General features: G+C 45.5%; 2 protein-coding genes across 4 annotated transcripts in view; one reads left to right on the forward strand and one right to left on the reverse strand.

Moving 5' to 3' along the window:
• LOC127609257 (uncharacterized) overlaps positions 1–13108 on the reverse strand; it is a 123811-nt gene that overhangs the window by 107382 nt on the left and 3321 nt on the right. The window lies entirely within an intron of this gene.
• The window catches only part of LOC127609111 (alpha-2-macroglobulin), a 118472-nt gene that overhangs the window by 56627 nt on the left and 48737 nt on the right, over positions 1–13108 (forward strand). For all 3 annotated transcript variants that reach the window (XM_052078835.1, XM_052078834.1, XM_052078836.1), the window contains exons 4-13: positions 1686–1738; positions 4921–4941; positions 5328–5496; positions 5581–5665; positions 5884–6001; positions 6091–6205; positions 6290–6399; positions 7914–8069; positions 11470–11706; positions 11845–11908. In XM_052078835.1, the coding sequence (XP_051934795.1) occupies positions 1686–1738; positions 4921–4941; positions 5328–5496; positions 5581–5665; positions 5884–6001; positions 6091–6205; positions 6290–6399; positions 7914–8069; positions 11470–11706; positions 11845–11908 (1128 nt within the window). The remainder of the gene's footprint in view (positions 1–1685; positions 1739–4920; positions 4942–5327; positions 5497–5580; positions 5666–5883; positions 6002–6090; positions 6206–6289; positions 6400–7913; positions 8070–11469; positions 11707–11844; positions 11909–13108) is intronic.

Consider the following 13108-nt stretch of genomic DNA (forward strand, 5'->3'; position numbering starts at 1 on the left):
ACCATTAACACTCTAAACCAGATGTCCCCAACCCCGTGCCACGGACCGATGCCGTTCCGTGGGTCATTTGGTACCAGGCCGCACAGAAAGAATAAATAACTTACATTACTTCCGTTTTATTTATTTCGGAATCTAACAGATGTTTTATTTAGAAAAATTACCGGATCCTCTGTTACATCTGTCTACAATATGTCACTCTTGACACAGATGGAGGCGCGCTTCTCAGTCACGTGATCGGTTACCGCTAAAATGAAACCCAGGTAAATAAGGAAAAAACAAAGGTCTTTGGAATGTTTCTTTGGGAAGGGGGAAAGGCCCAGACAGGAGACAGAGGAGGGGCCTATGACTTTCAAGAAAAACAAGGCAAAATTTAATCGACAGTGTCAGGAGTCCTACTTAAAATGCGGATTGATCACAACGCGAGATTACCACGCACCAAACCCAATCTGCATAAAATGCGGCGATGGTGAGTTGTATTTTTCATGCACTTAGTATTTGCGGTCTATCTTATTTTAAAGGCCCGTGTAAACATTACCACAGCGACCATAGAATGTTGCGGCCGGTCCCTGAAAATGTTGTCTGACATTAAACCGGTCCGTGAAGCAAAAAAGGTTGGGGACCCCTGCTGTAAACAAGCAGACGTAAGCCACAGCTGCAATGTTGGTGGTGTAGAGCGTCTTGGTGTTGGTCCGCATTGTCCAAACACTTCTACAATAATCCAGCCATCCATACACCCTGAACTGGTTGCCTGCCAATAGCAGAGCACACACAGATTAACATCCATTCAGGCTTACACTCACACCTAAAGACAATTCGTCAATTCCATTAACCTGCCATATATGTTTTTGGAGTGTGGGAGGAAACCGGAATACGTGGAAAAAAACCCCACACAGGCACGTGGATAACATGTAAACTCGACACAGGAAGGCAGGAAGCCGGAATCGAACCCTGCACCTCTGCACTGTGAGGCTGATGCACTAACCAGTTGACCACTGGGCCACCTTCTATAATAATAATAATAATAATAACCATAATAATACAGTCAAACCTCGGATTTCGAATGTCTCTGTTCTCAACCAAATCGGTTTTCGACGAAAAATTTATATTTTTTTTATGCCTCGGATTACGACCGAAAAACGATTCTCAACCAAACTGAGCGCACTTGAATGCGCCACTCGACTTCCTTACACGAGGAAGTGACACTTCCTCGGTAGACAAAGAAGTGACGCCTTCGTTGTGAGCAGACGTGTTCAAAGATAAAAAAAAGAGCGTCCATTGTGAGCATATATGTTCAAAGATTAAAAAAAAAATATCCTCCATTGTGAGCAGACGTGTTCAATAAAGATTAAAAAAAAAGCAGATGTGTTTGTTGAGATCTTCGAAAATTGAACCGTTATTTCTGCATAGCACCAAAGAAAGCAAGTGGAAGTAAAGCTGGTGAAAACATAGGAATATAGTGCGCAAAGCTATTTAAGTTAAGAAAGATTTGATAGTGAAGTATGAATCAGGTGTGCGTGTGTCTATGTTGGCTAAGGATTTCGACATACCGAAATCAGCAGCATCCTAAAAAAGAAAGACCATTCACAGCAGGACAAATGAATGTTGCCAAATGTGCTTTTCCCTCCCTGTAATGTCGACAATGCAGTGCTTAAATACTTTTTTTCATTGCCAATGTTTTTTTACAGTGCAGTTCCGAATAGTTTCCATGGATTCCAGTTTCATCCCTGTGGAGCGGCTGGTAAGTTTTCAATTGATTTCTGTCGTTTGAGTGATTGTTAAAGTGGATGTAACGGTGAACTTTGTCTGGTGTGATTTCTGGTAAATGTTAAGAACATTTTTTGTTCCACTATTTTTGTTCAAGAGAGTGGGAGGTGAATGGAGGGCTGTTTGTTGGTTTTTGATGCCGGCGTGGGTGTGATACGCTGTGTGGAGTAGTGTGATAAACATGCTGTCAGAGTTCATTTGCCTCATACTGCATTTGACCCAAACATCTGAATCAATACAGGCTCAAGGCCTTTTCCATTAGTGGGGAAACGATCTGCAGTGCATGTTGAAGATCTGCCAAAACGGATTGAGAGTACTGCAGTTTTTTTTCTTTCCCTGTTTTACCACATGTTGAATTTGTCTATGGGATCAGGATTTGGTTTTCTTTTATTTGAATGAAAAGCAGCCAGCTAACACCGAGGGTGATGTTTTACTACAGTACTAACGGTAGCTCAGTTATCAGTCTTACAGGGGCAAAAGTAGAAATTTGAACTATTTAATGGAATGTTGTAAATTAAATAGTAACTTAAATGACTAAAAGCAATACTTTAAAACGAGTGATCTCAACACCAGTGCTCATCCAATTTAAACTCCATCTGATTACCAATTATGCAATACAGCATGCACTATAACATTCTGAGCCCAGTGACTTCAACACCCTTGCTCATCCAATTTAAACCCCATCTGAGTACAAATTCTGAAGTACAGCACGCTCTGTAACATTCTCAGTCTTGATGCTTATCTGAGATAAAATATTGCCCTTTTTATTTTGCCAGAAGATGAAAGGTCAAGTCTTGGGCATATAAAGTAAACAATGTAGCACTCAAGTATACACCAGAAACTTGTCTGCACATTCCGATGTCACATCTACACTCTCCACAACCTTTAAGGGAGAATGCTATCTCGTAATTATACTTTTGGATTGCATTCTCTGTTCCTTCTTTGACATTTTGGCTCGGTGACAGCATCATATTCACACACAGTTTCTGAGGTAAAACAACAGGAAATGGTGGTGTTCAAGATACTTGGACTGACAAATAAAAACACTGTTCAAATTTGTTTGGCTATTGCCGTTTTGTTCATTTCCCAAAATGGTCAACGCGATGTTCAGTGAGCACAAGTTTTCTTCTGCAAAGAACTCTGAATCTGTCATATTTCTGTTATTGCATTGATCTGTTAAAATAAATAATTCTAAATAAAAAAAATTGTGTTTTGACAAATAAAAGTCGCATCCATCAATTTATTTTCAAATTCCTGATTTGATATCACCTTAACAACTCTTTCATTGCAATCCAGAAACACAAGCAGTTTTAAATACCTGCTTGCTTTTACCAGCCTTTTTTTTTTAAATACAGTGAGTTGTACTATAAAAACTTGAGTTAAAATGTATGAACCCTTTCAGTCTCTGAATTATGCATATATGGAACAATACGGTGTATTTCCTGAAATATTCAGTGTTTTCACTGCTCTGCTAAATGACACCACAGCGAACCAATCAGAATCGGAACAGAGGGGGTTTCGTAAGCTAAACTTTACATCCATTCATGTCTTGACATTTCATTGGCTGAGTGAACTGATTGACATAAAAACAAATATTGGTGAGCGTAGATAACTACAGGAAAGTGGTGATGAAAGTTGGCGGAATGGCCAATCACAACGTGTAATGAAGCCTTGCAGGAACAGCGGTTTCTACAGTGGACGGCTTATCGTGTTATCAGGAAACAGGATGCAGGAAAGGTTTCATGATGGTAGTGATGTCAAGAGATTAAGAAAATAGTGAGATTAATTATGATCTGTAATTAATTGGCCTAATTAATCTTTATTTTAATCTCATGTAAACATTGCTGAGAAAACTGCTATTTTCTTTTAAAATTTATTACATTATTGAGCTTTGTGGCAGATGAAAAGATTCACATCACAAAAAAGTGGGATTATAAAGTATTTGTTTTTATACAGACTTGAACAGATGCAGTCCAAACCATTTACTTTCTGCTGTATTCATTCATTCATTCCTCTTCCGAGCCGCTTGATCCTCATTAGGGTCGCGGGGGGTGCTGGAGCCTATCCCAGCTGTCTTCGGGCAGTAGGCGGGGGACACCCTGAATTGGTTGCCAGCCAATCGCAGCTTTCTGCTGTATTTGACACTAATCCCAAATCTTACTGCAATGTTTAGTTTTGACCACCAGGGGAATATCACCGTTTTGTTTTTGTAAATCTCCAAACAATTACAAAATAAAATTAAAAGAGGACACCAGCTCCATAAAAAGTGCTTAGGTTAACATATCAAAAAAAGTAAGAACACTCTTCTGAGCAATACAAGTACTGAACACGGAACTTGCTTCAGATAATAAATAAAACAGACCCTTAAATCACACTGCTGTAAGTTAGCATTTCAGAAATAACACTGTTCATCATGACAAAATAAAGTACTGAAATAAACATTAACCACTTCGAATAGGCTACAGAGGACACAACAGCTATGCCTCATGCCTCATGTTCTCCTCAAGTTTAGTTTGGCGAAAAGCTTTGCTATGGCTTCCTCTAATGATTACACTTTCGGGGTTAACGTTCGCCAGATCTGCACTTGCGATGTCCTTTGCAATGATGTAGGAGGCTAAAATTGAGCTGTTTCGGTGGTAAGCAAACTCCTTACAAATTAGGCACACCACTCTACCTTTATCAATAGTGCCGTCAGAGTGTTTTTGGAATGTAAATTGTCCATTCATTGTGCCGAGAACTCTAACATGCTCCTCCATTTTCACCTCTCCTCCCCTCACCGCTGCTTACTTAGCCCGCCCAACTCCAATGGGAGCCAGTCAGTTTTTGCCAAATAAGCCCAAACATAATGACGGTCAATCAATGTCTGCTTCAGGCTGTGACTGACAGTAGTTTTCCCACACTCAACAACTCGAACACAGGAAGCCAACACATTAAAAAGAGATACTGTAAAAAGGCAACCCACCTACAGAAACAATAAATTTAGAGATTAAAATTTAGATTAATGCGAGTGAAAAACACAATGCGCGAAATAAGACTGTAATTAATGAATCACAATTAACGTGATAATTTGACACCTCGAAACGTTGGATGCACGTATGTGTGTATGTGACGTGATAACGAGCACCTAATAAGTTTGACTTCTTTGTTCTTTTTCAGTACACAGTGGTGGACCTTCAGGTAAGAATCGCCGTTTTGAGCCACACTGACACACGATGTTCTCTTGAGTGGCTGAGAGGAACAGTGAAAATTTCTCATTTGAAACATAATATGGTGGGTGTGTCACTTAAAGAGGGACTTCAATGGATCATTGGTAGATGAATTTCAAAAAATTATGCATGCATATGTTGATATGGTCTTGGCACAACACAGAGGGCCAAGAATGTAAGCTTTTTTTTCATTCGACAATGATCAAAGCTGGAATTCTTACTGATCACGAGTCACATGAAGTTAAAAGAATTGTGCTGTCCTTTTTCAAGTTGTGATGGTGTGATGGTCACTTGCAACTCCACAATGACAGAGGGTCAGTCATCACACATTTGTCTTTTGTCTGTCTGTCCATGTAGGACCCCAATTCCAATCGGATTGCTCAGTGGTTGGATAAATTTGTTTCAGCGGGAATCCTTGATCTTTCCCATCCCATGATTGAGGAGGCAACACAAGGAACCTACGTCATTACCGCCACCACTGACAAAGGAGAGAAAATCTCCCACAGCTTTGACATCAAGGAATATGGTCTGCTATAGTTGCGACGAAATGCTTGTGCTTGCTTAACCTTCCTTCTTGTTTCATGAGCATTTATTCTTGTTCATGATTTAGTTTTGCCCAAATTTGAGGTAACTGTTCACCTCCCGAGTGTGATTTCAATCTTGGACCAGCAGGTTACGCTGAAGGTTTGTGGGAAGTAAGTGTTTTAATCTGATTCCATTTGCTCATCCTCATTTGTTTTTATAAAAAGGAAGAAAGCTAGAGAAAGATTTTTAAACTGAAGAGATTAAAATGTCTTGTATAGAGCCCTGAAACTCATGCTATTTCAATGTAATTAATTTCTGAAAAACAATCACAATTACTGTGAGTTACATAAGTAATAATAAAGAAAATAACTTTTGCTTCTATGTGCAGATACACTTACGGAAAGCCAGTTGTTGGTACAGTCAAGGCGGTGTTTTGTCGGAATGCTGTTCGCTTTTACTGGCATTTTGAATCGAAGCCAAACATCTGCAAGACATATAAACTGACAGTGAGTAGCTGACCTCCAACTTCTATTGTCTGTGCCTTCGTGTAAATACATGAACTGCATTTGTCTAAAAAGTTGTGACTCTCTTCCAGACCGATCTTAGTGGCTGTGCTACAGAAACGGTGAGCATGACAGATTTTGCCCTCAACAAGAATACTTATGAAGATAGTTTTGTGGTGGCTGCTGAACTGGAAGAGCATGGCACAGGTAAATTGAAATATTTTACTGACCATCTCGTTACCAACATGACTTGAGAACTGGTTCTAATTGATTACCCTATTTCCCATTTAGGCGTGATCCTGAAAGGCACAGGGCGGACACACTTCAGTGCTGTTATCAGAACAGTCACTTTTGAAGATGTACCTGAAGCGTACAAGCCTGGCATCCCATTTGAGGGAAAGGTACTCACTCTTTTTGAATAGTTGTAAAAGCCAACAGGAAACCAAGTCCAACCAATAAGCCAAAGGACAAATTGCACCTTAAAGCAGTGAAGAAATTCAGGTCAAATCCAGAGATGTGAGAGATGACAATGTTTTTCATTAATACCCCACTGTGATAGATTTGAATGACCGTAACCGTGAGGTGGTTAAAAAGCTCCTCGGTGGCAAAGTCCCGGTTTGATGAGATCTGCCCGGAGTTCCTCAAGGCTCTGGTTGTTGTGGGGCTGACCTGGTTGACACGCCTCTGCAACGTTGCGTGGAAAAGAGGGTGGTGCTCCCTCTTTTTATGAAGGGGGACCGGAGGGTGTGTTCCGACTACAAAGGGATCCCACTCCCCAGCCTACCTTGTAAGGTGTTTCCAGCAATGTTGCAGAGGTGGGTCCATTGGGAAGTTGAGCCTCAGATTCAGCATGAGCCGTCTGGTTTTCGTCCCGGCCGTGAAACATTGAACCAGCTAAAGACCCTTAGCAGCGTCCTTGATGGTGCATGGGAACTCGCCCAACCAGTCTACATGGGCTTTGTGGACTTGGAGAAGGCGTTTGACCTTGTCCATCAAGGAGTCTGTGGCAGGTGCACCAGGGGTATTGGGCACCGAACCCCCTGTTCCGTCACTATGCCACCGATGTCAGAGTTTATTTCACACTAACGGCAGGAAATCGGATTAGTTTCCAATGAGGGTGTAACTCCGCCACGGCTGCCCTTTGCCACAATTCTGTTTAGAATATTATATGGACAGAATTACCAAGCGCAGGCGAGTTACTGAGGGGCTCTGCTTTGGTGGCGTCAGTGTTGCACATCTGCTTTTTACAGATGATATGGGTGCTCTGGGCTTCTTCGAACCAGGATTTCCAACTCTCAATGGAGTAGTTCGTAGCAGAGTTTGAAGAGGTTGGGATGAAAATCAGCAACTCCAAGTCTGAAACGGTCGGACAAGGCTGCAGTATTTTCTCCAGGTCGGGGATGAGATCTTACCACAAGTGGAGGAGTTTAAGTATCTTGAGGTCTTGTTCACAAGGGAGGGCAGGAGGGAACGAAAGATTGACATGCGGCTCGGTGCAGCGTCTGCTGTGATGCGGAGTTTGTATCAGTCTGTCGCGTTGAAGAAGGAGCTGATCCAAAAGGCGAAGCTATCTATTTTCCAGTCGATCTACGTTTCAACCCTCACCTTTGGTCACGAGCTATGGTTTGTGAACGAAAGAACGAGATGTGGCAAGCGTGAGTACGTCTGTGCCAGCAGAAAAGGCTTTGAAGGCCCTAATGGTATGCCACCGCCTGCTTTTAAGTAGCCAGGATAGTGTCCAAGAAACCAAAGCGCTAACCAGACCCGACCGTACTTGACCACACCCCTAATATTACATTGCTGACATGCATAATGTAGACATGTTTCATTTTCCTGGCCATTTAAGGGACTATTTTCAGGTTTGTCCATCTGAAATCTTAAATGGCTTAACTTTTGTCCTCATTGTTGTTTGCAGATCAAAATGACTGGTCCGGACAAAAAACCCGTTGCCAATGAACCTGTGTACTTATTTGCCCCGGACTCAGTCAACTTAACACTCACCACAAACACAAAAGGCGTCGCCTCGTTTTCATTGGACACCAGCAACTGGAAGGACCATGTGAGCCTTAAGGTTTGTGACCAGTGTCTCAAAAAGGGGGGAAATCCACCATATGCGTGGCATAACAGGTGCTGCGCCGAAGCGCCGCCAAAAATTTGGGAAGAAACATTTTTGGGGAGTAGGTATTTGATAACAGAGGCACGTCACTGATTCGACACCCCTCCGCTGTGCCACTGCCACCTCCTTTCCTCTCATCATCACAAAAGAAGGAGGCAAGAGAACGGTTTTACAGGGATGAAAAGCAGGTTTTCACAGTGGTTAAGCAATATTGACAAGTTCTGTCAGAGTATCGAGGTGATTTGTAAATATTCAGATTAGCTAAAAGCTACTATTAAAATGCACCAAACAGCAGCTCAGCATACCCACCCTTTTTGGAGTCCTTGGAGGGTGTGCTGGAGAGTACTCCTGCTGGGGACTCCATTGTTCTGCTGGGGGACTTCAATGCTCACGTGGGCAATGACAGTGATACCTGGAGGGGCGTGATTGGGAGGAACGGCCCCCCTGATCAAAACCCGAGTGGTGTTTTGTTATTGGACTTCTGTGCTCGTCACGGATTGTCCATAACGAACACCTTGTTCAAACATAAGGGTGTCCATATGTGCACTTGGCACCAGGACACCCTAGGCCGCAGTTCGATGATCGACTTTGTAGTTGTATCATCGGATTTGCGGCCGCATGTTCTGGACACTCGGGTGAAGAGAGGGGCGGAGCTGTCAACTGATCACCACCTGGTGGTGAGTAGGCTCCGATGGTGGGGGAAGATGCCGGTCCGTCCTGGCAGACCCAAACGTATTGTGAGGGTTTGTTGGGAGCGTCTGGCGGAATCCCCTGTCAGAAGGAGTTTCAACTCCCACCTCCGACAGAGCTTTTCCCATGTTCCGGGGGAGACGGGGGACATTGAGTCCGAGTGGACCATGTTCCGTGCCTCTATTGTTGAGGCGGCCAATCTGAGTTGTGGCCGTAAGGTGGTTGGTGCCAGTCGTGGCGGCAATCCCCGTACTCGCTGGTGGACACCAGCAGTAAGGGATGCCGTCAAGCTGAAGAAGGAGTCCTATCGAGCCTTTATGGCCTGTGGGACCCCAGAGGCAGCTGACGGGTATCGAATGGCCAAGCGGACCGCGGCTTCGGTGGTCGCCGAGGCAAAAACCCGAGCGTGGGAAGAGTTCGGTGAGGCCATGGAAGCCGACTTCCGGACGGCTTCGAGGAAATTCTGGTCCACCATCCGACGTCTCAGGAGGGGGAAGCAGTGCACCACTAACACTGTGTACAGTGGGGATGGGGCGCTGCTGACTTCGACTCGGGACGTTGTGAACCGGTGGGCAGAGTACTTCGAAGACCTCCTCAACTCCACCAACACGCCTTCGTTGGAGGAAGCAGAGCCTGGGGACTCTGAGGTGGGCTCTCCTATCTCTGTGGTTGAAGTCACCGATGTGGTTAAAAAGCTCCTCGGTGGCAAGGCCCCAGGGGTGGATGAGATCCGCCCGGAGTTCCTCAAGGCTCTGGATGTTGTGGGGCTGTCCTGGTTGACACGCCTCTGCAACATCGCGTGGTCAACAGGGAGAGTGCCTCTGGATTGGCAGACCGGGGTGGTAGTCCCTCTTTTTAAAAAGGGGGACCGGAGGGTGTGTTCCAACTACAGAGGGATCACACTACTCAGCCTCCCTGGTAAGGTCTATTCAGGGGTGCTGGAGAGGAGGGTCCGTCAGGAAGTCGAGCCTCAGATTGAGGAGGAGCAGTGTGGTTTTCGTCCCGGCCGTGGAACAGTGGACCAGCTCTACACCCTTAGCAGGGTCCTTGAGGGTATGTGGGAATTCGCCCAACCAGTCTACATGTGTTTTGTGGACTTGGAGAAGGCGTTTGACCGTGTCCCTCGGGGAGTTCTGTGGGGGGTGCTTCGTGGGTATGGGGTACCGAACCCCCTGATACGGGCTGTTCGGTCACTATACCACCGATGTCAGAGTTTGGTTCGCATTGCCGGCAGTAAGTCGGAATCGTTTCCAGTGAGGGTAGGACTCCGCCAAGGCTGCCCTTTGTCGCCGATTCTGTTCATAACCTTTATGGACAGAATTTCTAGGCGCAGCCGAAGCGTTGAGGGGGTCCGTTTTGGGGGCCTCAGTATTACATCCCTGCTTTTTGCAGATGATGTGGTGCTGTTGGCTCCTTCAAACGGGGCTCTCCAACTCTCACTGGAGCGTTTCGCAGCCGAGTGTGAAGCGGTTGGGATGAAAATCAGCACCTCCAAATCTGAAACCATGGTCCTCAGTCGGAAAAGGGTGGAGTGCCCCCTCCGGGTCGGGGAGGAGATCTTACCCCAAGTGGAGGAGTTCAAGTATCTTGGGGTCTTGTTCACGAGTGGGGGTAGGAGGGAGCGGGAGATCGACAGGCGGATCGGTGCAGCGTCTGCTGTGATGCGGACGTTGTATCGGTCTGTCGTGGTGAAGAAGGAGCTGAGCCAAAGGGCGAAGCTCTCAATTTACCGGTCGATCTACGTCCCAACCCTCACCTATGGTCACGAGCTATGGGTCGTGACCGAAAGAACGAGATCCCGGATACAAGCGGCTGAAATGAGTTTTCTCCGCAGGGTGTCCGGACTCTCCCTTAGAGATAAGGTGAGAAGCTCAGTCATCCGGGAGGGGCTCAGAGTCGAGCCGCTTCTCCTCCACATCGAGAGGAGCCAGATGAGGTGGCTTGGGCATCTGATTCGGATGCCTCCTGAGCGCCTCCCCGGTGAGGTGTTCCGGTCATGTCCCACCGGGAGGAGACCCCGAGGAAGACCCAGGACACGCTGGAGAGACTATGTCACCCAGCTTGCCTGGGAACGATTCGGGATCCCCGGGGAGAGCTGGAAGAAGTAGCTAGGGAGAGGGAAGTCTGGGCTTCCCTGCTAAAGCTGTTGCCCCCGCGACCCGGCCCCGGATAAGCGGTAGATGATGGATGGATGGATGGATACTATTAAAATGATAACTTTCTGTTGTCTTGCAACTATGTACCCAACAGGATTATAAATGTAACAAATCATTAGAAGAACATTAAACAGATGTTGAATCATAAAATTAATAAATTATAGAACTTGAGAACAGTGGCTTTCTTGTGTCTGTCGGCCGCCAGAAGAAAACTTCTCTTTATTTTTAATATTCATGCACCGGCTAGGGATTTAACGACTCTGGAAAACTGATTTAAACTGTTTAAAATATGCATCGTATGTGCTGCATTCAGATGATGACCACCCTACCGGCCCAACAATAAGTTGTTGATGTATCCAAAATTGAATTGCCATTGGATAACTGCAATGTTTTGAATGGAAGGATATATTAGAAAAAAACAAGTTAAGAAGTGATCAAAGTTGACTCGGCTTACCCGAAATTTGCCGGTGGCTTAGAATCTCACCATTGTCTTGTTTTTGTGTTAATAGGCCAAGTCCAAACTGGTTGATGACGATGAGCCGTATTCACCAAATATACAGAGACCCGAATACAGGGCAGCCTACCATGGCGTATCAGCATTCTACTCAAAGAGTAGTAGTTTTCTGAAGCTCATGCAGGTCAGCGGTAAGATCCCCTGTGACAAAGACGCCACGGTTCAAGCTCGGTACATCATTCAGGGACAGGAGCTAGAGAAGAGACAAGAGAACTTAGACTTTTTCTACTTGGTGAGTTCAGTCGTTCTCAGTATTGGCAACTTCAGTCTGTACTAGTATTTCTATTACTGTGTAAAAAGCAAACTCAATACACACAAGTTTCAAATGTCAGTGTGGGTAAAGTCACACTTTGAATTTATGTGTACTTAGGTGATGTCTAAAGGAGCAATTGTGCAGCATGGTCGTCTTCCAGTGGCTGTTACAGTGGGCACAGGTAATCTAATTTGAATTCATTTAACTGTTCTTGCATCGGTTATCACAAGCTAGGCTGGTCTCCTTCCACATTCAAAAGACTTGTGGTAGTTTCATCTATAGGGGTGTTCACACGCATCGGTGCTGCACCGACGTATTTTGTTGCAATATTCTTACACCGGTGCAAATTTTGTGGAGCGTTCACACGTAAAAAGCTGCTGACTAAAGAGAAGCGTGTTTACCCCGGTGCAGCCCCACTTGCGTTCACAGATCCACCAAGACTGGAAACTGTAAGGTACTGGAAAGGCATGTGGGAGAAGGAGGTCGCACATAACAGCAGTGCAAAATGGCTGGTGACCCTGAGAGAGCAGCACAGTAACCTCCCTGAACAGAACCCAGTTGCCATAATAGTGGCAATTACACAGGAAAGAGTCTCAGACATGAAAAACTGGACAGTACCAGGCTCGGACATGGTCCACACCTACTGGCGAAAGAAACTCGCAGAAATCCATGAGCACCAAGCAGCACAAATAAACCAGTTGCTGAAGCTTGGGACTCACCCAGGATTGATTGCAATAAAGCCTATGACTCAATGCCTCATACATGGATCACTGAATGCCTGGAGTTGTATCAGCCGAACAAGACCCTAAGAGCCTTCGTTTCAAACTTGATGAGGATGTGGAAAACCACACTTGAAGCCAATGGCAAGCCACTTACCCAAGTGTTCATCAAATGTGGCGTAGACAAAGATGATGCACTCTCCCCATTGCTGTTCTGCATAGGACTGAACCACCTAAGCCAGGGGTGGTGCCCATTACGTCGATCCTGATCGACCAGTAGATCTAGGACTCGTCCCAATTAGATCCGAAAGATGGAGAGGAGAAAATAAACCATCCATCCATCCATCCATCATCTACCGCTTATCCGGGGCCGGGTCGCGGGGGCAACAGCTTTAGCAGGGAAGCCCAGACTTCCCTCTCCCTAGCTACTTCTTCCAGCTCTCCCCGGGGGATCCCGAATCGTTCCCAGGCAAGCTGGGTGACATAGTCTCTCCAGCGTGTCCTGGGTCTTCCTCGGGGTCTCCTCACGGTGGGACATGACCGGAACACCTCACCAGGGAGGCGCTCAGGAGGCATCCGAATCAGATGCCCAAGCCACCTCATCTGGCTCCTCTCGATGTGGAGGAGAAGCGGCTCGACTCTGAGCCCCTCCCGGATGACTG

This window comes from Hippocampus zosterae, chromosome 10, assembly GCF_025434085.1.
Source record: "Hippocampus zosterae strain Florida chromosome 10, ASM2543408v3, whole genome shotgun sequence".
In the NCBI taxonomy this organism is placed as follows: Eukaryota; Metazoa; Chordata; class Actinopteri; order Syngnathiformes; family Syngnathidae; genus Hippocampus; species Hippocampus zosterae.